General features: G+C 41.0%; 1 protein-coding gene across 1 annotated transcript in view; it reads left to right on the top strand.

Annotated features, from left to right (window-relative positions):
• The window catches only part of akap6 (A kinase (PRKA) anchor protein 6), a 283,712-nt gene that overhangs the window by 98,882 nt on the left and 160,588 nt on the right, over positions 1-24,242 (top strand). The window contains exon 15 of the mRNA XM_028566296.1: positions 211-413. Within this exon, the coding sequence (XP_028422097.1) occupies positions 211-413 (203 nt within the window). The remainder of the gene's footprint in view (positions 1-210; positions 414-24,242) is intronic.

Here is a 24,242-nt window from a genome sequence, read left to right as displayed (position 1 = left end):
TCTAACTGGGCTGCTTACGTGACGCTCCCAACGCCGCAAAACGTCACTTTTTCCGGTTTAATTTGGAAATACTGTACATAGGAGAGGAAAAATGTAATTAGATTTAGAAAATGGATGACCAGAATCCTTTTTTTCTCACTTTCCTTTCCTGGCTTCGGTAGCTCTCCGTTTCTTTCCCTCTGGTTTATCCCTGCGTCCCTCGCCCTGCAGGTCTGAAGGATATCCTCCATATGGTTTCCAGCCAATGGGATCAGCTCCAGCGGCAGATCCGGCGCCAACATGGCTGGATGCTCCGCGCCCTCCGCTGCATCCAGGCCCGCCTCCTCTACACCGGCCTATCGCACCAGCCCTTTGCAGCCTCGGTGGACCCGTCGGCCAATCGGCAGGCTCCCCGCCCATCGGACGGCCTCGAGGTAAAAAATCTAACAGTGGTTATTTATTTTTCTGTTTAGCCTCGAAGCTCTCCGTTATGCTGTCCATCTGTTTTTTATTTGTTTTTTAAACTTTGGTTTATATCCTTCCATTTCCTCTCCGGTTGATCCCTGTTATCCCTCTCTCTTTGTATCACACACACACACACACACACACACACACACACACACACACACACACACACACACACACACACACACACACACACACACACACACACACACACACTCTCTCTCTCTCTCTCTCTCTCTCTCTCTCTCTCTTACCTAGGGACCTTTGTAAACTTCTTCATAACGTTTGTATTGTCAGTTGCCATCCTGATGGTTTCTCAGCTCTCATTGGCTGCTGGTAATTGGCTGTACTTAGTTAATTAGATATAGTCAAAGATCCTCTGTACTAAAGAGAGCGCCAAAGGTATGAAACATTACACACTTCCTATCTCCAAAAGGGGTGTGGCCTCATTTGAAAGTGTAGTGAAAAATTAACATTGTTTGGATGGATGAAAAATTATACTTCTATAATTTATTATTTTCTTTTGCTAACATTATATATTTACACATCTAAAAGACATGTTTAGCATAGTTTGTTTAGGGCGTTCGTGAACGTTAGTTGATAGCGTATCTGTTTCGCCAGATCTCGCGAGAGTTTGGTCCTGAGACAGAAACAGGTCTGGAACAAAGATTCTCTGGAGACCTCTTTGGTTTTGAGTTTGCGGTTTCATTTCTTTGATTCTTACTTTCCTCCTGTTCTTCCACCTTCCCCATTATTATCCTTATTGTCATTAATGCATCTCTCCTCCTTCACTTAGTTCTTTCTTTGCATCCATCCTTCCTTGATTGACTCCTTCCTTCCCTACTTTCCCTCCTGCCTACCTTCCTTTTCCCCCTTTTTTACTTTCATCCATCCGTTTTTCGTCTGATTCCCGTCTCATTTGATCAATTAAATTTTTGTTTTCTCTTCCCTGTTCATCTTTTATTTTCCTCCTCTTCCTCCGAGCAAACCTGACTGTATTTTTTAATTTTTTATTTGCAATTAGAGCTGCAGCAGCCTGAACACTGTGTGTGTGTGTGTGTGTGTGTGTGTGTGTGTGTGTGTGTGTGTGTGTGTGTGTGTGTGTGTGTGTGTGTGTGTGTGTGTGTGTGTGTGTGTCTTGGCCGAAGCACATTAACAGTCTGTTCATTATCCGTGTGAATCTCCCTCTGCACTTAAAGCTTTGATCCGTAAAAAACTTCCAAAACAACAAACTGAGGTGCGAACCTGCTGAATTATTCCTGTTGGCTTCACATACTTCGCATATTTTCAATAATTCAGATCACGTCTGTTCCGGGCAGCTGAACAGTGAACCTACTGTAAACTAACAGCGAAGTGCTAAACCTGCAAGATCCTCCCTCTGTGGGCGCTAACAGCCAAAATGGCTCCCGGCATTTTCAGAGGTAACCAGAGCTTTCTTCTGCTCCGTTAGAGTCAAGTCCGTGTCATGTTCTGAAGTTATTTAAGACAGGTGCAAATCCGAACATGTCCAAGTCAAATACAAAATAGTTTGAGCCAATTTCAAGTCTGTCATTCGAGACGTCTAAGTCAGGACACAAATTATTTAAAGTGCTCATATTATGCTCATTTTCAGGTTCAGAATGGTATTTAGAGGTTATATCAGAATAGTTTTACATGGTTTAATTTTCAAAAAACACCATATTTTTGTTGTACTGCACATTGCTCCAGATCCTCTTTTCACCCTGTGTGTTGAGCTCTCTGTTTTAGCTACAGAGTGAGACATCTCACTTCTGTTCCATCTTTGTTGGGAGTCACACATGTGCAGTAGCTAGGTAAGGACTACTAGCCAGTCAGAAGCAGAGTATGAGGGCGTGCCCTGACAGTACCTAGGTAAGGACTACTAGCCAGTCAGAAGCAGAGTATGAGGACGTGTCCTGACAGTACCTAGGTAAGGACTACTAGCCAGTCAGAAGCAGAGTATGAGGGCGTGTCCTGACAGTACCTAGGTAAGGACTACTAGCTAGTCAGAAGCAGAGTATGAGGGCGTGCCCTGACAGTAGCTAGGTAAGGACTACTAGCCAGTCAGAAGCAGAGTATGAGGTCATGCCACGCTAGCAGCTAGGCGAGCATTATTATTAATTAGTATTTAAGTCTAGTATGGGTCAAGTCATTTGAGAGAATACCAAGTCAAGTCTCATTTAATTTAAAATAAAAGTACAATAAAAGGAAAAACAGTTTGTTGCCTAAAACTTCCTTTTAGGTGAACCCTAGTTTTGTATTGCCAGCTCTATCTCCACAGCGCTGTGGAGTAAGGTCTGGCTACACCACAGATACATTCTGGGATAGGAGACAAAACAAATGCTCTAGGTTGTTTGCCTTTCTCTAAACCAATCACAATCGTCTTGGGCGGCGCTAAGCTCCGGATGCAGCGACGGTGGCTCTGCTAAATGGTCTCGGAAAGGAACTTGTTTTGGTGGAACAATTGCACCCTGCAAAAGCAAACGCCACATCCAATATTAAATGAAGTTAACTGTTGACACAATCCAGTAACGTGAGTTATTTAAATGAGCTGATACATGGTTAAACCTCATTATCTCTTACCAATGTATCACAGCAATCCCACCAATCGGTCCCAAAACCTCCAAGTTAGACAAGGAAACTCCATCCGTCACTTTGAGGCTCCATGTAGAGGCGTCAGACAGCTTGATGGAGGACTAACCAATATGTGCAGTTAGACTCACAGAATGTGGATTTGCTGTGTGTTTATCATCTGCTTGTGCTCTTTAATGACAATCAGATGCGTGGCCTAATTACCACCACAGACACCGAGGAGGGGGCAGACTGCACGGTCAACCAAGGGCATCATGTTTATGTGTGCGTGTTTATGGCAGTGGCGGAAGAAGTACTCAGATCCTTAAGTAAAAGTACTAATACCACACTGTAAAAATACTATGTTACAAGTAAAATGTAGTTATGAATGTAGTGGAATAACTAAAGTAAATAGTAACTAAAGCTGTAACAGATGAATGTAGCGGAGTAACTAAAGTAACTAGTAACTAAAGCTGTAAAAGATACATGTAGTGGAGTAACTAAAGTAACTAGTAACTAAAGATGTAACAGATGAATGTAGTGGAATAACTAAAGTAACTAGTAACTAAAGCTGTAACAGATGAATGTAGTGGAATAACTAAAGTAACTAGTAACTAAAGCTGGAACAGATGCATGTAGTGGAGTAAAAAGTACAATATTTCTCTCTGAAATATAGCGGAGTAGAAGTATAAAGTGCCATGAAAAGAAAAGACTCAAGTAAAGTAAAAGTACCAAACATTTGGGCTTTAGTACAGTACTTGAGTAAATGTACTTAGTTACATTCCACCACTGGTTTATGGACCTTGGTAAAAAAGATGATACAAGAATGACCAAGGGCAGAGTGTAAGTAAACACACTGCTGTTTGTGGTGTGTGTGTGTGTGTTGTATTGTGTGTGTGTGTTTGTTGTATTGTGTGTGTGTGTGTGTGTGTGTGTGTGTGTGTGTGTGTGTGTGTGTGTGTGCGTGGACGCGCGTGCGTGCATGTGTGTTCTAAATGAACATAACCTTGACTAAAGGGCAAAATAAAGGGCAAATTGGAATAAATTTATCAAATTATGAAGCCTCGTACAATATTTATAACCAGCGGATCCACTATTCATTACAAAAGATTAAATACCAACTTGTATCAATAATTCATCCTCTTAATCTTCATTTTTAGTGCGATTAAGAGCAGAATGAAATGACATATTTCACACCCGGCTGTATGGTAGTTAGCATGCAATTTGGTGAATGTGACTGCAGTCTGAATATATAACCCGTTTAGACACAATTATCTAAACACAAAATCATCCCTGCTTAATAATTACAGCACTGATGCTACGCGACGCCACACATCTAAATGAAAAGACACCAAGAATGTTGAAATAATTTAGAAAAACATTTACAAGTCAACAGCTCTAGTTAAAATGTATTAAATGATTTTGAGGATGAACCATCACATATTAAAAGAAACTATTAAATATTTACACGTTTACAAAATGAAATAAATTAATAAATGATATATTATGAGATATTAATCCATATTAAGTTAGCATTTTTACATGATAATAATGGTGTCTACGCTTCAGCAAGTGGCTGACGTCTCAGCTGGATTTAATTCATTCCTCACCATCACGTTCAATTACGGCAGATTATTGGCCGAAATAATCCAGTACCAAGTAGTATCCAAACTTCCCCAGTAAAACTATGCCTGCATTCGATCCTTTTGGTACCCAGATCTAGAAAAAGACTATAAGTCTGCTTTTGCTTGCAGCCAATCACTACAAACGTTCTTCGATTTCATAAACCGATTTAACAAAACCTCAGCAGCTACGACCCACATAGTCTGAGGTGTGGTGAGGCTGAGCTCGGTGTTTTTGTTGTGTTTGAGTTGGTAGTTGAGTGTGCCGAGATACCATCAAAATGTTCCAAAATATTTATACACTACATGCCTGGCGTCTGCTAAAAAAATAAATGCATAAAATGCGGAAGGATTATTTCAAATGAAGTCTATTGACACGTGTCAAACTCAAGGCCCACGGGCCAATTCTGATCCGGCCCGCATATCAATTTAGGTTCACAATACATTTTGGCCTACCTAGTTGTGCACCAAACCAAAAACATGGGAATCTGCTTTTCATCTAATTACGCCACACACACAGCAGAACTCTCTGTACAAATGAAATGGACCAGAGTCTGGTAGGACCTAGCTAATGTACCAGAGTCTGGTAGGACCAGGCTAATGGACCAATAATTATAATTATTTAAATAATTATAGACCAAAGTCGTATAGATATGTGAGTCCAAGATATCTGCAATATCATTTTGTCTCTTGACACTGCATAACCATATCTTCGTCGTCTGGCTCCGCCGCGCTTCACTCCGTCTTTCAGCCGACCTAGTCCTCTGTGCGGCGTCAAACAACGGTGATACTTCGTTGATTTGTAGACATTCAAGACGCAGACATAATATTAACACAACTTGATGTGGAAAATGTCACGACAATCAGAAAACACATGTCCTTTCTCCCGACTCTCTCTTATAGCGCTTTTCAGTCCTTCCAGAAAAATGTGGAATTTTTTTGTGATTGTTGCGGGCAAAAATCCTTGATTATGCGGCACGTTTTCTTAAGAAATGCGATGAAATATGTGGGATATTTATGCAATTTTATGCGATGAAATTGCGGGAACTTGCAAAAAAAAAAAAAGTGATAACCCCAACAACCTGCTTTTTTTTTTTTTTTTTTTTTTTACTTTATTTCAAAAAATAGTTTACAGATATACAGTCATCGCAATACGTAAACAAATAAGATACAAAAATATATACAAATAATATAATATGAAAAGATATATGTGACTTTTTTACAACGAAAATGTGGGGATTATGAAATCATGCAAGCCCCGCATATTTTGAGTGGAAATCGGCAATTTATGTGGCGAAAGTGCGGCATATTTGAAAAAATGCGACCCCTGCATAAATATGCGGACTTTGGCTGATTATGCATTGAATTATACGATTGCATAATTGCGTTTTTCTGGAGGGACTGGCTTTTCCATCACATGGTACCTGCTCGACTTGCCTCGACTCTACTCGCCTTTTCTGGTTTTCCGTTACGAAAAAAAAGTCCCTGGTACCTCCCAACAGGTACTTTTTTTTTAGTACCACCTCAGTCGATGTTCCAAGCGAGCTGAGGCGATACCAAAAGGTGACGTGAAAGCGACAGAGGGGGGTGTGTCCTGAACAAACCCGCCATTTTTATATAGATTAGCCAGCAAAATGTGTCTTCTGGCTGTGGTGACAACAACACAGCTTCGACGTTCTGTGTGTGTGTCGCGTTAGGTCACGGCAGTAGGGCTGTCCTCGACTAAAGAAATTCTTAGTCGACTAACACTTATACGATTTTGTCGACTAATAGATTAGTTGATTTAATTGACAGAGCTGTGCTCTTTGAGAGGTGGTTAAGACTAGAAAAGCACAATATAAATGTAGTTAATTAACCATCTGTAAAACTGAGTTTCTCCACAATTAATTCTGCAAAAGCACCACTTTAAATCTTGTGTTTACCATAAATGTGCTCAGAAGTTTCTTGGAAATAAGTAATTAAGCATGAATAAGCATAAAAAATGACTTATCAACTAAAGAAATCTTAGTCGACTAAGACCAAAACGACCGATTTGTCGACTAAGAGGTGGCAGCCCTACACGGCAGTTTACTGCGCCGCCGCTATGATGACCAGCCACGCTGAGGCGGTACTAAAATCTGCAATGGAAAACGGACGCACAGTGCGTCGAGGCGAGTAGTAATGGAAAAACGCCATTAGTCTGCTTCTCTTCTGCTTTGTTTGCTCTGTGACGCGGCTAAGCCACACCCACCTCAGACTGGCAAACCAATGGAAACCAATGGGTGGATCCTGCTGTGGCACCCTCGGAAGAGCTTACAGTACATGTTAAACATCCCTCTTTCGAAAATAGTAGTTTGAGGTTGTTTGGTTCTAGCACTGATCTTCAATCTTTCCTCAACATCTTTCACCTGTTCGCCGCTTAATGTATTGCCGATATCGCAATGAATTAATAGCGACAACAGGTGTGATGTAAGGTCATTAATTTAGGCTGGGCCTTAATGAGTCTCCAATGAGTAATACTGTGTGTGTGTGTGTGTGTGTGTGTGTGTGTGTGTGTGTGTGTGTGTGTGTGTGTGTGTGTGTCTCTCTCTCGGTGCTCATAAGAGCTTGTTGTTATTGGTGTTAACATATGTCTCTGACAAGGTGTCAGGTGTGACTTTTCATCCCTCCTTCTTTTGCCTTTCGTCCTTCTCTCATTTTAATATACCGGTATATTAATAATTTATAAAATGAAAAACAGAGAAACATACCGGACTAACAGATGGAGCGACGCAAAGACATATCCTCCGTCCTTCCTTCGCTCCCTTCATCTTTCCCTTGTTCAACCTGTCTTTCCCTCATCCCTCTCTTCCGTCTTTTCTCTCTACAGTCATCCATCCATCCCTTCTTTGCTCCCTTCCCGCTGCCCATTGTCACATCCATAATGTTTCTTTCCATTTTTCTTTCCTTCTGTCCTCTATCCTTCCTTCCTTCCTTCCCATCATTCCTCTGTTACTTGCATCCATACATCCATCTTTTTACCTTCTCCTTTTCTTGTCTACCCATTTTTTCCTTTTATCCATCCACACTTGTTTGTCTCCTTTATACTGTACCTCCATCCTTTTATCCATCCATCTATCCATCCATTTATCCCTAATTGATCATCCTTCCATTCTTTCCTTTCTCCACCTAGTTGTCTGTAATCATCCCCCCTTCCATCCCTCCCACCTACATCTTTTATAACTTTGACCCTTATTCCCCTTTTTTCTCATCTGTCCTGCATCTATTTCTTCCTCCTGTCAACAATCTTTTTTTGTTTCTTGCTCTCTTCTTATGTTTTCATGCTTCCGATCCCCATGTTCCTCTTTCTCTTTTCCCTCTCATCCTTTGCCATCCATCTATCCATCCATCCATCCATCCTCCAGTTTAAACCCCCGTAGACCTTTGCATTCACACGTCTTTTCCTGCATACCCCATCTCTCCATTCATCCTCCATCTCTCTCTCCCCCTCCCCCCTCTTTCTCTCTGTCTGTCCGTCCGTCCGTCTGCAGAGGGACGATTCATGTAAATGTCAGGAAATATCAGAGCTGGGGTGGTGGGATTAGGCGGCGAAGAGAAGATACACTGATAGCAGCAAATATAACGCTCCGACAAGACGGGCAGCGCCGGGGATTAGGACGGACACACACACACACACGCACACACACACCTGAGATTCAGACAGGGTTTATGTTTGTGTGCTGTCGTGTGAGAATATGTGTTATGGGACTTCTACAGTGTGTCGCTGCATTATAAAAAAGATTTGTTCTGCATATGTGAAGATTTTCAAGTGACATCTGTAGTGTATATTGAAGATGAAGGTAAAGGTTGTGTGTGTGTGTGTGTGTGTGTGTGTGTGTGTGTGTGTGTGTGTGTGTTTTTGTCAGGATGAGTGGGCGCAGAAAGAGAGGGAGCTCGAGAGGTAGAAAGGTGTTTAATACGAGTGTGAAAGCAGTGTAATATTTAACAGCTTAGTGGGATTTGTCTGTCACATTACAGGGGATTGGACTGAGTCTGCCAACACACACACACACACACACACACACACACACACACACACACACACACACACACACACACACACACACACACACACACACTGAAAAGGTGAATGGATGAATCAGAATTTTTCTCTGGAGTTACAGGTGTTTTCCATAACTTCACCAATTTTTGGGGAGGAGAGTATTCTTTTTTAAGCAACCTGAGGGGAGTTAATATTCTACATTTGAAAAATAAAAATAGCTGCAAACCAAAAATAACAAAAGCAACTTAAAATACTCAGTATTTCCCCACCCTGACTGTATTCCTGGCAGCGTGGAGAAGACTTTGAAACAACAAAGCCCTAGCAATTAAAAAATATTTTAGCAACTTTGATATTTTTATGTATTTTTTTAAGTGGGGATTGGAAATATTTGATGGTTATTTAAAAGAACTTTTACATTTTGAAAATGATCTGATCACTTACTTACGCGTACTGAATGAATTTAGTGTAAAAAGTCATGAGCAATATGATAAAACTGTAGAATAATGGTACCTCCCAGGTCCTAAAATTGCGAGAGACTCGAGGAAATCATGCAAGGAGAGAGGAAACGAGGAACTGTGTTTTTAGAGGCTTGGGATCTACTCTTTGTGTTATAGAGATTGCTCCTAAAATAAGTTTAATTGTTATTTGTTTAATTTATTCTTTCACATGCCAGCATTAATGTGCAATAATCCAATCATTTATGTATCATATGCAACACACTTTACTGTCAGAAATGGACTTTTATTTAATGGAATTTTAATTTTAATCTATCTATCTCTATCTATATCTGTAATTCTAAAACTACTGAAAGAAAGCACTGAGTTGTAATGATATAATGCATACTTTTGTTAAGTGTCAAAACCACTGTAGTTCCCTGTTGGTCTTTAGTGACCCAGCAGAAGGTAAAATGCCCAAATAAAAGAATATAGAAGTAAGTCCTTAAAACAGTCGAGAGAAGAGCAAATCGGTCAGAAACTGGAGGGAGGTTGAAAACATCTGAAGAAAATACACATCTCATGTTTTTAAATAACATTTTCATCTTAATTTGAATATATTTTCTATATTTATCTATTTCAGGTGATTCCCTGCATCAGAACAACAAACTCCCCTCTCAGATACCTCAAGCAAGCCTCACTGTATATTTTATATACATATATAATTTCTTTTTTTTCAAGAGTCTGGGAGTCTGGAACATACCAATTTCCTCAGGGGCAGGGGAGGGGTGGGGGGGGGTGCAGAGGTTGGGGCGTGTCACGCAGGCTGAGGTGTGAGAGAGGTGATAGGTCGAGATTAAACCATGTTCCTTTGGACACGGGGGACACAAATCCTGTTAGAGAGCTGAACCAAACAGCCCTGAGCACGCACACACACACACACACACACACACACACACACACACATCAGAATTTCTGACACTCAAAGAACACATGTTGCATTTTGTGTGTGTGTGTGTGTGTGAGAGAGAGAGAGAGAGAGGGGGGGGGAGAGAGAGAAATATTCAGGTAAGAAGTGATAAGTGACCTCCTGGGTGGCACTTCACGCAGTCTGAGCTGAGTTAAATAATGTTTGTGTGTGTGTGTGTGTGTGTGTGTGTGTGTGTGTGTGTGTGTGTGTGTGTGTGATGAGGCACTTGTACATTTGTGATTGTGACTGTTGGCACTTGTATGGTGACTCTGACTGTGTGTGTGTGTGTCTTATCAGTGTAGCTGGTGGAGACAGCTTGTTGGCCTCGGGCCTCTATTTCACCCTACAGACCACACAGAGAAGGAGAGAGGCAGGAGGGGGGGTTTTGGGGGGTTGGAGGTGAGAGAGAGGGAGGCAGGGAGGGAGGGAGGGAGGGAGAGAGGAGTGGAGTAAGGTTGGGGATAGATGAAGAGAGGAGGAATCAAGGCAAAATAAGAGTTAGAGAATGGAAGGAAAAAGATGGATAAAAGGTGTCAGTCTGCCTTTCACCTCCCAGACTCTGGGACAGGAAGTGATAACCCACTCAATGACGCTCAAGCGGTCTTGTACAAATTACATTTCTATTCCTATCATTTGCTTTGACGTTCTTTAAGGGAAACATAATGATTAGGGGCAACATATTTTTAAGTAAAGGACGTACCACATGGGTGGTGGTCAGGGTGGATGGTGGCCAACCACTCCTCCAAACCATACAACCATATTGGTCGCTTGTTTCCCACCGTCCATTAGGGTTGGGTACCAAAACCCGGTTCCTACACAACCGGTAGATATCGGACCGGACTAGAATGCAAATTTTGCTTCCTCATTTCGCTTCCACTGTTGCTCCAAAATGAACGTAAAAATATCCCCCTTTCTCTGTAGTCTACCATTAGCTAGCTACCGTAAATGTAGAGCTACTTTTAAAATGCCATATTTTCCCTCTTTACATCTTTGAGGTCATTTTTCAGTTTTTCAAGAATCTGTTTAGGAATCGGAATCGTTTTAAAAGTACCGGTGCGGCATCGGAATCGTAAAAATCCAAACAGTACCCAACCCTGCCTTCCATACGACCCACAGGAGTGTTTTCAAAAATTAGCGCCCCTAGCAGCGGCAGGAAATACAATCCACAGTAGTGTTTTCTGTCCAGACAGCTTAACTATCACGGTAATAAACATGTTAACGTTGTTAAACAGTCACAGTTTAGGCACAAAAACTACTAAGTTAAGTTGAGAAAAAGATGGTGGTTTGAGACAAAATCAGGAGTTAGCTCAGTTTGTTCTGTTTGTTCCGTAAAGTTAAAAAAAATGGGACATGACCAATATGGTTGTATAGTCTCCTGGGTGAAAGTCCTGTGTTTGTTTGACCCATCCGCCCCCCCCAACCTGTTTTGGCGCTCTTATATTTTGTCACTTTACTTCCTGCTTTGCTCCTGTCGTAACTACTACGGCCACTAGATGGCACCGTCAGTATGAACGTAAATACAGGTCGCACTTGCTACTTCAACAAACGACTTTCGGGGGTGAACTGTCTTAATGTGGCATACAAACGTGGTTAGGTTTAGGCAAAACCAGACCATTTTGGCTTAACCCTTGTGTTGTCTTCCTGTCAACCTTGAAAAATACACTTTTTTTCCGACGTTTTTGACGTTTGTTTTTGCTTTTTCCAACGTTTTAAATTGTAAAATTTTTCTTCTTCGCATTTTCAGCACTTATTTCCACATCCCATACTTTCGATCCATTAATTGACTTATCGTTTCAGCACACAATTTCATATTTTTGTCCAATCATTGGATCTCGGAGCATCATTGAACGCACCACAATGGAACGGTTCTTCCTTTAGATTTCGGTTAATCAGAGACGTTTATCGGAAGGATAAATCCGTATAATTAAATGGTTTCTTGGGTTCAGGTCACAGCATGTTGTCCACAATTCAATTTCTCAAACATAGAAATAATTGTCCCATAATTTCATGCAAAATAAGTGTTGGTTTTCTGTAACGTCAAACCTCAATTTGACTTTTAGCATTAGTCACAGAAAGGGTGAAATACAAAAGACCATGCAGCGAGGAAACTCTGAACAGTTGAGTGTTTTTTGGGGCAAAAAGGAGGAAAGGAGGAACAACACGAGGACAGGATAAGTCCAAAGAAGAGGAGGTTACAATGAGGGATGTAAGAAAGAGAAAAGAAGAGTAGAGGAGGAACAGGGGATGTGATAGAGATCCAGGTCAGCTGACTCTGAGCGTGGAGATTGAAGCATCCCGAACACGCAGAGCAGCTCTTCTCCCCCTCTGAGTGATTTAAATATTGACCTCAGGTTATTACGAGCTTTTTAAATCAAATTACCGAGTGTTGGACTCATGCCTGATACCTGATAGAGCCAATCAGACGGCTCGTCCCGCTGCCCGGAGCTCCACCACACAGCACTTTACATAAATTAAGATTAAAGTTGGGGGAAGTTTGGGGAGTTAGTTTAACCGCGCAAGTGACACTCTATCCAGATAATTTGTGTTAACAAAATCTCAGCGTTGGTGTTCATCCCTGGTTTAAGATCGGCTAAGCTGCGTTTCCAGGTCATTTAAAGTGATAAAACTGTTTGCAGCTGGAGGGATTTTATGTTACACAGCTGCAGAAGGTTTCACGCCAACACTGTATGTTACCGCCTTAAAATAAGTTTGCAGGATCAGAAATACATGCATACAGTCTCGGCATATTGAACAACAGAACCGGTAAAAAAAATGGCGAGTGCAATGCTGCGGTTTTTGTCAACAGATCTTGATGTTTTGCATCGTTTTGTGAAACTTAATTTAGCCTGAAATATTGACTGTGGTTTATTTTGGGGATTGCCACTAGAATTTAGAACACAGAGCAAAAATCTGTGTTTCTTATGACAGCGTTTTAGGGCCATTTAAGAATAAAATAAAAATGATGGACCCAGTGGAAAAACTTGGATATTCTCTAAGATTAAAGTCACAAATTTACGAGAAAAAAAACTTAAAAATTTCAAAGAAAAGAAACTTGAATATTCTCTGATATTAAAGTCTAAGTATTCCATGTACTAAGTAGGTCGGAGTGGATGTTTGGTTCTTAAAACGCAGGACTTTAAAGCCGGGTAGCGGAGTTCATTTCCCGGTAAAAACTAAAGAGTGCGTGCGTTCCCCTGATCTTTTTTCCTAATCTTAACTAATCTTATTTTTTTTTTTATTTTACTGTTTTTATTGATCCCCAGAGGGGAAATTACAATTTACACTCTGTTTGTTAGAAATCACTACACACAGGCCTGAAATACACACAGACATGCTCAGGACCTGTTCATGCACAAATGGAGAGATGTCAGAGTGAGTGGGCTGCCAGTGCTGGACCTGGTGTCTAAACGTAACTGTCGTCGCCGCATGACATTCGCTGCTTGTCGGCTAAACTCAGCTGCAACGGCCGCTGAAAGGACCGACAGCTCACGGTGCTCACAGTCACCTCACGTTTGTTGGCTAATTTTAACAGTAAAAACAAAACGTTCTAACTCCCATCTCGTAAAATACTGACGCTTGGTCAGTGTCTCTCAGCGTCAGATACCGATGCAAAAATCACCCTTTAGCGTCTGGACACACCGGGCGGAGCAGCAGCTCCGCGGTGATGTAAGATGACGTAGTATTTAGAGATACAACGTTAGGGAGTAGGGATGCACCGAATCATCATAAGCATCCAGACTTTGAAGAGATATTGTGGGTAAATTTGGCTGATTCAAAAGAAAAAAACACGCTGATTTGGATGAGGTTGATAGCTTTTGTGCATCAGGAACTAGATTCACGAGTCTATAATTGGATTAGTCAGTGCATTAAAGGTCCCATGGCATGAAAATGTCACTTTAACATTAATATGAGTTCCCCCAGCCTGCCTATGGTCCCCCAGTGGCTAGAAATGGTGATAGGTGTAAACCTACCTGGGTATCCTGCTCTGCCTTTGAGAAAATGAAAGCTCAGATGGGCCAATCAAGAATCTTCTCCTTATGAGGTCATAAGGAGCAAGGTTACCTCCCCCTTCTCTGCTTTGCCCGCCCAGAGAATTTGGCCCACCTATGAGAGTGAGAGAGAGAGAGGGAGAGAGAGAGAGAGAGAGAGAGAGAGAGAGAGAGAGAGAGAGAGAGAGAGAGAGAGAGACATCATGCGTCTATACGTCTATATAAAAGAGACTTCAGATACAGTATTAGGGGACCACTAAGGCCTATATAAAAGAGACTTCAGATACAGTATTAGGGGACCACTAAGGTCTATATAAAAGAGACTTCAGATACAGTATTAGGGGACCACTAAGGTCTATATAAAAGAGACTTCAGATACAGTATTAGGGGACCACTAAGGCCTATATAAAAGAGACTTCAGATACAGTATTAGGGGACCACTAAGGCCTATATAAAAGAGACTTCAGATACAGTATTAGGGGACCACTAAGGCCTATATAAAAGAGACTTCAGATACAGTATTAGGGGACCACTAAGGCCTATATAAAAGAGACTTCAGATACAGTATTAGGGGACCACTAAGGCCTATATAAAAGAGACTTCAGATACAGTATTAGGGGACCACTAAGGCCTATATAAAAGAGACTTCAGATACAGTATTAGGGGACCACTAAGGTCTATATAAAAGAGACTTCAGATACAGTATTAGGGGACCACTAAGGTCTATATAAAAGAGACTTCAGATACAGTATTAGGGGACCACTAAGGTCTATATAAAAGAGACTTCAGATACAGTATTAGGGGACCACTAAGGTCTATATAAAAGAGACTTCAGATACAGTATTAGGGGACCACTAAGGTCTATATAAAAGAAACTTCAGATACAGTATTAGGGGACCACTAAGGTCTATATAAAAGAGACTTCAGATACAGTATTAGGGGACCACTAAGGTCTATATAAAAGAAACTTCAGATACAGTATTAGGGGACCACTAAGGTCTATATAAAAGAGACTTCAGATACAGTATTAGGGGACCACTAAGGTCTATATAAAAGAAACTTCAGATACAGTATTAGGGGACCACTAAGGTCTATATAAAAGAAACTTCAGATACAGTATTAGGGGACCACTAAGGTCTATATAAAAGAGACTTCAGATACAGTATTAGGGGACCACTAAGGTCTATATAAAAGCATCCAAAAAGCACCATGTCATGGGACCTTTCATTATGTTTTTCTCCACTTCTCACGGTCTACACATTGATTTATTTGTAAAAGCTTGACTTGTGTTCACATGTCTGCACATACAAGGGTTACAAGATTTGAACACATGAAAAAATGTCTGATTTCAATGTTGGCTATTATAGTGCAGTTGTTAATCCAGTGTACATTTTGTAAACTCCAACACTTTAAGATATCGAGAGTGCTAAATTCTTATTTGGATTAAATGAAGTAGGTGGAGGACAAATGTTAAACCGGAGTCAAAAGTTAGTAGTTTGTTCAGCAGACGAACACAAGAGTCAAATGTTTTTAAGTCCAGTACGGATAAACATTTTCTGACCAGATAATTCGTTAGCTTTGTCAACTTCAACTTTCTGCATTATACATTTTTTAAAAGTCTTTTTAATTCACTGATACAGTGTTATTTTTTTTCTCTCCAGCTTTCTCATTCCTCTTCAGGTGGGCGTTCTTTCCTAATGAACTGAGTTTCAACTTGTTTTGTGTAAATGTCCCCATTAAGCTCCTAAAAAGTTTGACTCTCCGCTGCTGTTGTCCTCACAGTGAAGCCAATTGAGTATAAATGACGTTATAATTGATGTTTTAGCCCAATAAAGTGGAGCACATCGACATTCTTAAAACTGTTTTCTGACCTTTTTGCATCAAAGCCTGCGTGATATTGAAAGCTTCTGTTGATAATTATCACCAATAATCGGCTGTGGCGAATGGAAATGACTGAAATCAGCCTAAATTAATGATCCTCTAAACTACATGCGGTCAGTGAATCCATCTTTTTTTTTCCTCCCCTCATCCCAAAAGTTGTCGAGACACAAAGTGAAAAGTGTCTCCCGCGCTCCTCCCTCCCACCCACCTGCAACCGTCTACAACGGCTAAATGAAATATGCAAATAATCACTGCCGATCCCAATAAGAAATAATTAACGCTGTCTGCTCTCCGTGGCAGCAGGTATTAGCATGCCAAAGCACTCCAAAATGTAATTTATGAAGTGAGTTTAAAAAAAAAAAAAAAAAAAAAAAAACGAGCTCTTTCTGTGTCTTTGCCAACGGCAATCTGACGTTTCTAATGCACTCTGAGAGAGGGAATAAATTGATAGTGGTGGCAGCGTGCGGGCTTTTTCTCTATTAATTTTCCATTCCTGATATTTCTCAAATATTTAATTACGTGGATGGTAAAAGTGAATATGTAAAGTGAGTGTTTTTCTTGTCTTTTTTTTTCTTCTTTTTTTTTTGAAGCCACAGATGGTTTGTGTCATATTACCTTGTTAAACATGGATACGGTGGCGGGGATTATTAGGGGATGTAGTTGAGTTTGATGAAAGTTGTCGGAAAGTGGCGGCGACAGCGGAATGACTGGTTAACGAGCGGACGCCTCGAGAGTCGGGGAAATGAGTTTGCTTCACTCTCTGACGAAAAGTTTGGGTGTTTCTCCTCCGGCTTTATTTCAGTGGCTGAGTGCTCAAGTGTTGTCAGCGGGCGGTCCATCCACGTGACTTTCAGCGGGAGCAGCATTAAATAAGCTTCAACTTTTACATCTTTGACGTTATATTTCCCACTGGGCAAAAAAAGTCCACATTCACCCGTTAACATCTGGCTTTTTGACAAAAATCGCTGGAGTTTTCTTAAAAGTTTCTTTACTTGCAGCAAGTAGAGTCAGTTTACAGCACTTCAGCATAAGTACACGAGTTGGGAGTCAAGTTAGCGGTTTGGTTCATGCAATTGGTAGCTTTCTTCTTATCTCTGGTCAGGCCCGGCATCTCCTCCACGTTAGGCGCTCTGCCCTCAGGGATGCATCCGGTGCTCTTTGCAAGGTCACTCAGCTTTCATGATTAACACATGAAAGACAGAAATACTAAAACAGCAGTTCGGATAACAAAGAAACTGAAGCAAAACCGTTATAAGCCTAGTTTTTCTAACAATTTGTTAGTTAGTTAGTGTAATTTTAGTGTCATTTGTTAGTTAGTGTTTTAGAGAGTTAGTTTGGATTTTCCAAAGAACACATATACATAGAATCAGAAACAGTTTCTTTTTATTTTATGTTTTTAGACCTTTATTTGTATAGGACAGCTTAGACTTGAAAGGGGGGAGAGAAGGTGAACGACACGCAGCAAAGGGCCGCAGGGCGGAGTCGAACCCGCGGCCGCTGTGTCGAGGAGTAAACCTCTATATATGGGCGCCTGCTCTACCAGGTCCGTCCGCTGTATACGGCGCTAAAAATGCATGCAGATAACACGCCACTTGGCTTTAGAAAGAGGCCTGTAGGTTTACGCGATAACACGCCACTTGTAGAAAGTGGTGTGTATGTTTACATCCGCTGTATAACAGCGTAGACATACACGCGGACAGCTCAAAATGCGTACAGATAACACACCATTTAGCTTAAGAAAGTGGGCGTGTATGTTTACGCGAAGTCATGATGTCATGTTGGCATGTGTGTATTTCAGGCCTGTATGTGTAGTGTATAATAACAACAGAGTGTAAAGTGTAATTTCCCCACTGGGGATCAATAATAAAGAGTATACATTATTAGAAATAGAGACAAACATATATATATATATATATATATATATACATACACAACAACTGTTGCATGAGAAAAAAAGAGACCGAATGGGTTGAGTGCAGAATTTGCAAAGAATATATAGTATGTGCACTCACTCTAAGCAGGTTTTGAGTATGCAGTGTGTTTAGTATAACCAAATCAGTATGCATACTAAAAAACGCTTACTTGGTTTGGACACTATTGGGAAGGGAAGCTACTCACGGCTGGAAATAAATTGCGGGCAGTGGTCAAAGACAGTTCCAGGAAGATCTTGGAAGACAAAAAAATAAGTATTTAAATCATCTTATTTTCTCTACTAAACGGTACCAACAACCCTTTTGATTTAAAGCCCAAATGGCATTGTCTTTCAGTTTTCCATATTTTGATGTTATTATCCTTACTGTATTTGATCTTAGCTCCATATATTTCTTTATTTCTGCCTCTTTTTTTTTCCTACCCCATACATCCACACATTTCTACATTTATGAAACATGACATAACTTTTATACACACACAAAAACATTTACAAACTTCATCCTGCCATTAACACACAGAGCGCTTCCCCTCATAATCTCTGTTTGCATCCATAAACATATTTGTTTTTATTCTTGGTTTATTGTTTGTGTTTTTTACTTTTCACATCGTTATTGGACACTTCTTTCTTACATCTAGTAATGTAGGACATGATCGAGGCCTTCAGCTTTGGCAAAATGTGTTTTCTACTTCACCAACTTTTTTTCCTACTGGCGGAAACATTAAACTAAAACATGATGCTGAATAAATAACGATCATCATCAGGAGGTTATCTGACTATCAGAATAGTTAATGTCCGCTTGTTTGAGGACATTTTGGGACAAATGTCTTGGGACAGAAATGATGTACATCAGATCCAGGAAGAGAGACAGAGAGGATGTTATTTCAAAATAAGAGCATCCAAGGATGAGGATTATTCCATCTCTGATGAGCAGATTAGATGTTTTTCTTTTCTGTTTTCTGGCTGATTGAAAGGATGTTCTGAAACCGTGGACACTATTTATTTTTCATTTAGGGAGGCTGCTGAAGGAATTCTGCTCTGACAAAAGAAAGACATGTTCACACACACACACACACACACACACACACACACACACACACACACAGACTGTCCTCTTGGTGACTTAATTACATCCACTCCCTCTCTGCTCTCAAAGCCACACAATCAAAACCACATTTTGATATCATTTCACTCATTTGTATTCATACACACTTACTGCGCAGACATACACACATATGCTAAACACACACACAGACACACACACACAAACACAGACACACTCTGACATGTCCTCGCTCTGTTTCTGATCAAGGATTCTCCATCTTGTTCTTAAATAAAAAACATAAAAAAGGACCACTGTAGGCTGTAATTACTACCACACTGCTGTGTGTTTGTGTGTATGTGTTTGTGTGTGTGTGTTTTCTTGTTATTCTACTTTGATTCTTTTTCTTCTGCTTGTTTCTAGTGTTGATTTGTATTGTCTGAACATGAAATGAATCAGAATTAACTGTGTGTGTGTGTGTGTGTGTGTGTGTGTGTGTGTGTGTGTGTGTGTGTGTGTGTGTGTGTGTGTGTGTGTGTGTGTGTGTGTGTTACACCATCTGATGCTGTTCTAAAACTGTATTTATTCTTGTTAGTGTCCTTATTCCTTCTCTCCTTGCTTCATTTCACTGGTGAAGAGTTGAACAGATCTTTCTTTTGAATAGTGGATGAGAGTGGAGGAATTAGAGGATAATGTATGAAGAGAAAAGAAGAGAGCAGTGAGGGAGGAGTGTAAGGAAGGAGGAAGAGCAGGGGAGGTGGACTGGATTTGAAGGGAAAGATGAGATACAAATTGAAATAAACAGGATGGATGAAAGGAAGGATGAGAAGAGGATGGGTGGACAGAGTAGAGGATAAACAGATAAGCATTAAGATGATGGTGACAAATGAATGAAGAAAGGAGGATGGATTGATGGATGAAGGAGAGATAAAAAGGGAAAGAGGTGAGGGATGGAAAGAAAAAGGAATGTCAGGCAACGAAAAGTAGAGGGAGGAGCGGATTGAAACAGGAGCGAGAGTAAAAAAAGGGTGATTTTGAGAAAAGAGCAAAATGAAAAACATGAATAAGGAGAACAAAAGATGGCGGGTGGATGTAAGTGCTGAAAGAGGGATGAAGGAAAGAGAGAGGAAGGAGAAAAACTAGAGGAAGACAAAGAGGGATAGGGGAAAAGATAGAGCTTGCAAAGATGAAGGAAAATGTGTGGATAGATTGATACAGTGAAGTTGAAGCTCAGAAAACAGAGGAAGAGAAGGATGGAGAGAGGGGAAAAAAGCAGGTTAAGGTAGAAGGATGAAGGAAAAGATGGAGGGAGAAGAGATGGACAGAATAAAGTTTAATAGTGGAGAGATAAATGGAGATATGGAATGAAAGGCGGCACGGAGGAAAAGATAAAACAAGACGCAAGAACAAAAGACGAGAGGAAGGCATGGGGGGGTTTGATAGAAGAGCGATAAAAGCAAGGTTGAGGAGTCGGGGAAAAGGGGGAAGTGTCGAATGTATGAGGGGATGGAGGGATGGATAGATGGATGTGGCGGAGGTGTGGAGAGGCTGTTTTTGTCTCTACCTGTGAGGCACGGTAAATCAGAGGCAGATAAGGTAATTCTGCGAGCCGTACATCATCGGGCTGCAGACAGTTTTATGGCCAGCAGATTGGCTGTAAGGGCTGCTGATTACAATGAGAGAGAGAGAGAGAGAGAGAGAGAGAGAGGGAGAGAGAGAGGGAGAGAGAAATAGAGTGGGTGGAAGAGAGAGAAAGAACATTCAGGAAGCTGTTTGGAGATGAAGTCTCAAATCTATTAAAGTTTGACCGATATTTGAGGACAATACTGTGATATAAAATACTAGATAGTTGGGGATCTGCAGAAACAATTAGTTATGTGATTAATTTTAACATCAAACCGGTCCATACCAGACTCCCTTTTAAATTAACAGTCATTTTACATCATTCATTCAAAGTCAACCGAGTCGACCAAATCATTTCTCTATTCCAACAATCACCGCTCTGGTTTGGTTGAAAGAAACCCTTAATTGGGGCGCCTGGATACCCACCTGGTAGAGCGTGCCCCCCCCAAAGTTCAAAGGCTCATTCCAGCGTCGCAGCGGCCGCGGGTTCACCTCCGATCTGCGGCCCTTTGCTGCACGTCATCCCAATATCAATATATCATCTTAAAAAAAGAAAGAAATAAACCCTTAATTCACCCATTTACATGTGAAAATATGCTGGCTCTTTACACGCTACAATCCCTGTTTATTTAAATGGAGTCTGGTGGGTTAGGGTGATGCCTATTTCAGACAAAAAGGATCCTACTCTGTAACAGGAAAGGTCGATCTCTGTAGGGATCCTTTCCATTATGTTGTCAGACACTTAAGCCACCTACACATTTGAGGTGTGACTCTTCACTGATCTTTGGATTTGATTACGGTTATCATGTCAGCGATTCGATTCGATATCTCGATGCATCACGATGCGTTAAATACATTTTTCTATTAAAGCCATGTAGGATTTTTAATTCGTAGCTTTTCAAGCTTCAAAAACAAAACATTCTGCAGTGCTCTAATACTAAATAAATTGGATACATAAAACTATACAGCACTGAGCACATGGCACTTCCTGAATGTGCAAAACACACCAGAATATGTCAACAGAAAGGTTGTTAGGCCTACCTTAAATTGTAAACAGAAATAATCGATTATGGCCCGGCCGATTATCGATGCAGCATCGTCCATGTCCACGATTCCATGCATCGATTATTTGATTAATTTCAACACCTCTACTACACACGATAGGCGGCAACTAACTTTGTGCCGGCCGTTCCATTGATTTCCTACGGGGGAGAGCTTTGGCACTACCCCTGGCGTCGCTCGGATCTGCGGAGTGGCTGCAGCGGTCTTGCTTAACACTGGAAACTGTAATTTCAAGAATATGTTGTTTCCATTAGCCAATTAGACGCAAAAACGTGGGAAAATAGGGTTCAGGTTGAAAAGAACCATTACCGGATTAAGAGTCCGTCTTGCCGTTGTGTCCTTGGGCATTTCAGACGCTGCGCAGCGTGGCTTTGCTTTCATTTCTGCTGTTTTCTGGAGGTTTCTGGATCCGTCTCTCTCTTTGTGACACCCTTGGTATCTTGCTCAAGGGCACTTAAGCCGGACTCGTAGCCAATGCGTCAGCGGTTAAACTTGCAACCTCTCGGACGCACTCTGAAACCCCTCTGAATATTTTAAACTTTTCCACACGCCTGCAGATCTACACGGGATTAAAAATGACAAAATGCCGCTGGTGGTTAATTACAATTTCATGACCTGCTTCAGTAAAACCGAGTCCAGTTGGCGGAGGAGACGATGGCGGGGTTGAAAAGGACACAAAATGGCCAATGAGAAATGGCCGCCAGCACCGAGCGGCGGTACTGTACGTGGAAGAGAAAGCTTATTTAGTATTTATTCTGCACTTCATCATCTCCCCTCCGCTAATCCACTGGCTGCTGTACGCACCACTGACCACGCCGTATCACTAACCTCTGCCTGGATCGCTAACCTCTGCCTGGATCACAGAGAACCGAGGAGAGAGAGAGAGAGAGAGAGAGAGAGAGAGAAGAGAGAGAGGATGATGTCTATCCCTCCATCTGAAACCTTGTTAAATATTCATTGACAATTATTCCGCTTTGACCGAGGAGTTAGATGATGCTACTGCAGAGGGAAACTGAAAGAGAAAGTGTGTGTGTGTCTGTGTGTGTGTGTGTATGTGAGAGAGAGAGAAGGGAGGGAGGGATGGAGGGAAAGAGCGATAGATGAAGGCAAAGAATAATAAAAAAGATTGTCTTGGAAATATTATGATGAATCACTTGTATGTAAAATCATTTAAATGACCTGCAGACAAACCAGAAATGCAGGCTGACAGAGAGACAACACCCACTCTGTTTCACACACCCCCCCCATCTTTCTCTCTCTCTCTCTTTCTCTCTCTCTCTCTCTCTCTCTCACACACACACACACATACACACACACACGAACACCAGGTCTGTGCATGATTAGGTGAGCGTATCAAATATTAAATATGAAATAGTGCCCTTGGTCGACTCTCCTGCCATGTGACAGGCCGACTCTTAGTGAAAGCGACACAGCTGAAACACTCGAGGTACATTAATGCTCTCTGTGTGTTACAGCCCTTTTCACAATCAGTCCCAATTGACCACGTTTGTTGACGCATACAGTACGAGGAATTTGACTCTGGTTGTCAGAAGCCCTCAATCTACTGAATGTATCCTTCAAATGAAGGGATTCTCAGATATTTTATTTTTTAAGAATATTTTTTGGGCATTTGTAGGCCTTTAATTGACAGGACAGCTGAAGACATGAAAGGGGACAGAGAGGGACTGACATTAAGCAAAGGGCCGCAGGTCGGAGTCTAACTAATGTTCTGGATAATGTAACATGTGAACCAGGTCAGAGGATAGTGGTGGACCCACAGGTGGTTAGCACTTTATTTCGAGGTGTATGCTCTAAAAAAATCTATGGGTCCAAAAAAAATCTTTAGATTCACATACTATTCCATCCTTATGGAAAAAATCTATTGTTATACCAGTCCCTAAGAAACCCTAACATCACATGTTATGAAGTGTTTTGAACGATATGTTTTAATGGGTTTAAAGGATCATGTTAAACCTTTACTCAACCCGTTTCAATTTGCTTATAAGGAGAGGCGAGGTACTGAGGACGCCATTAATTGCATCTCTCACTTAGTGACTAGTCATTTAGAAGACACTCAAGCATATGCCCGTTTACTTTTTATTGATTTTAGTTTAGCGTTCAATACCCTGAATCCTAGATTGCTGACCACAAAGTTAAAAGAACTTAATGTAAATCCATACTGTATCAAATGGCTCTATTCCTTTCTGAACAATCGCACACAACAAGTGAGAGTCAACAACTCGTACTCTGAAGTTAAAATTACAAACACGGGAGCCCCGCAGGGATGCGTCTGTTCACCAATTTTATTTACATTATATACCAATGACTGCGTAGCAAGTCAAGAGAGTACTTTTTTTATCAAGTTTTCTGATGACACAGCAATTTTAAGCTTATTAAAAAGGCAAGATAATGTTTCACACTATTTCTCTGAGGTAGACAGATTTGTTGGCTGGTGCGATAATAACTCCTTAATACTGAATGGAGCCAAGACTGTAGAGATCATTTTTGATCCTAGAAGTGTAAGAGACCATAGTCCGTTAATGATATATGGTAATATCATTGCGCAGGTACCTTCACATAAGTACTTGGGAGTTTATATAGATAATGCACTATGTTGGTCTTCTCATGTCAACAATCTTTGTTCCAGGTTACAGCA

The sequence above is a fragment of the Perca flavescens genome, chromosome 20 (assembly GCF_004354835.1).
Source record: "Perca flavescens isolate YP-PL-M2 chromosome 20, PFLA_1.0, whole genome shotgun sequence".
Lineage (NCBI taxonomy): Eukaryota > Metazoa > Chordata > Actinopteri > Perciformes > Percidae > Perca > Perca flavescens.
The sequence above is the reverse complement of the archived record's forward strand: the minus strand, read 5'-3'. Positions and strand labels throughout refer to the sequence as shown.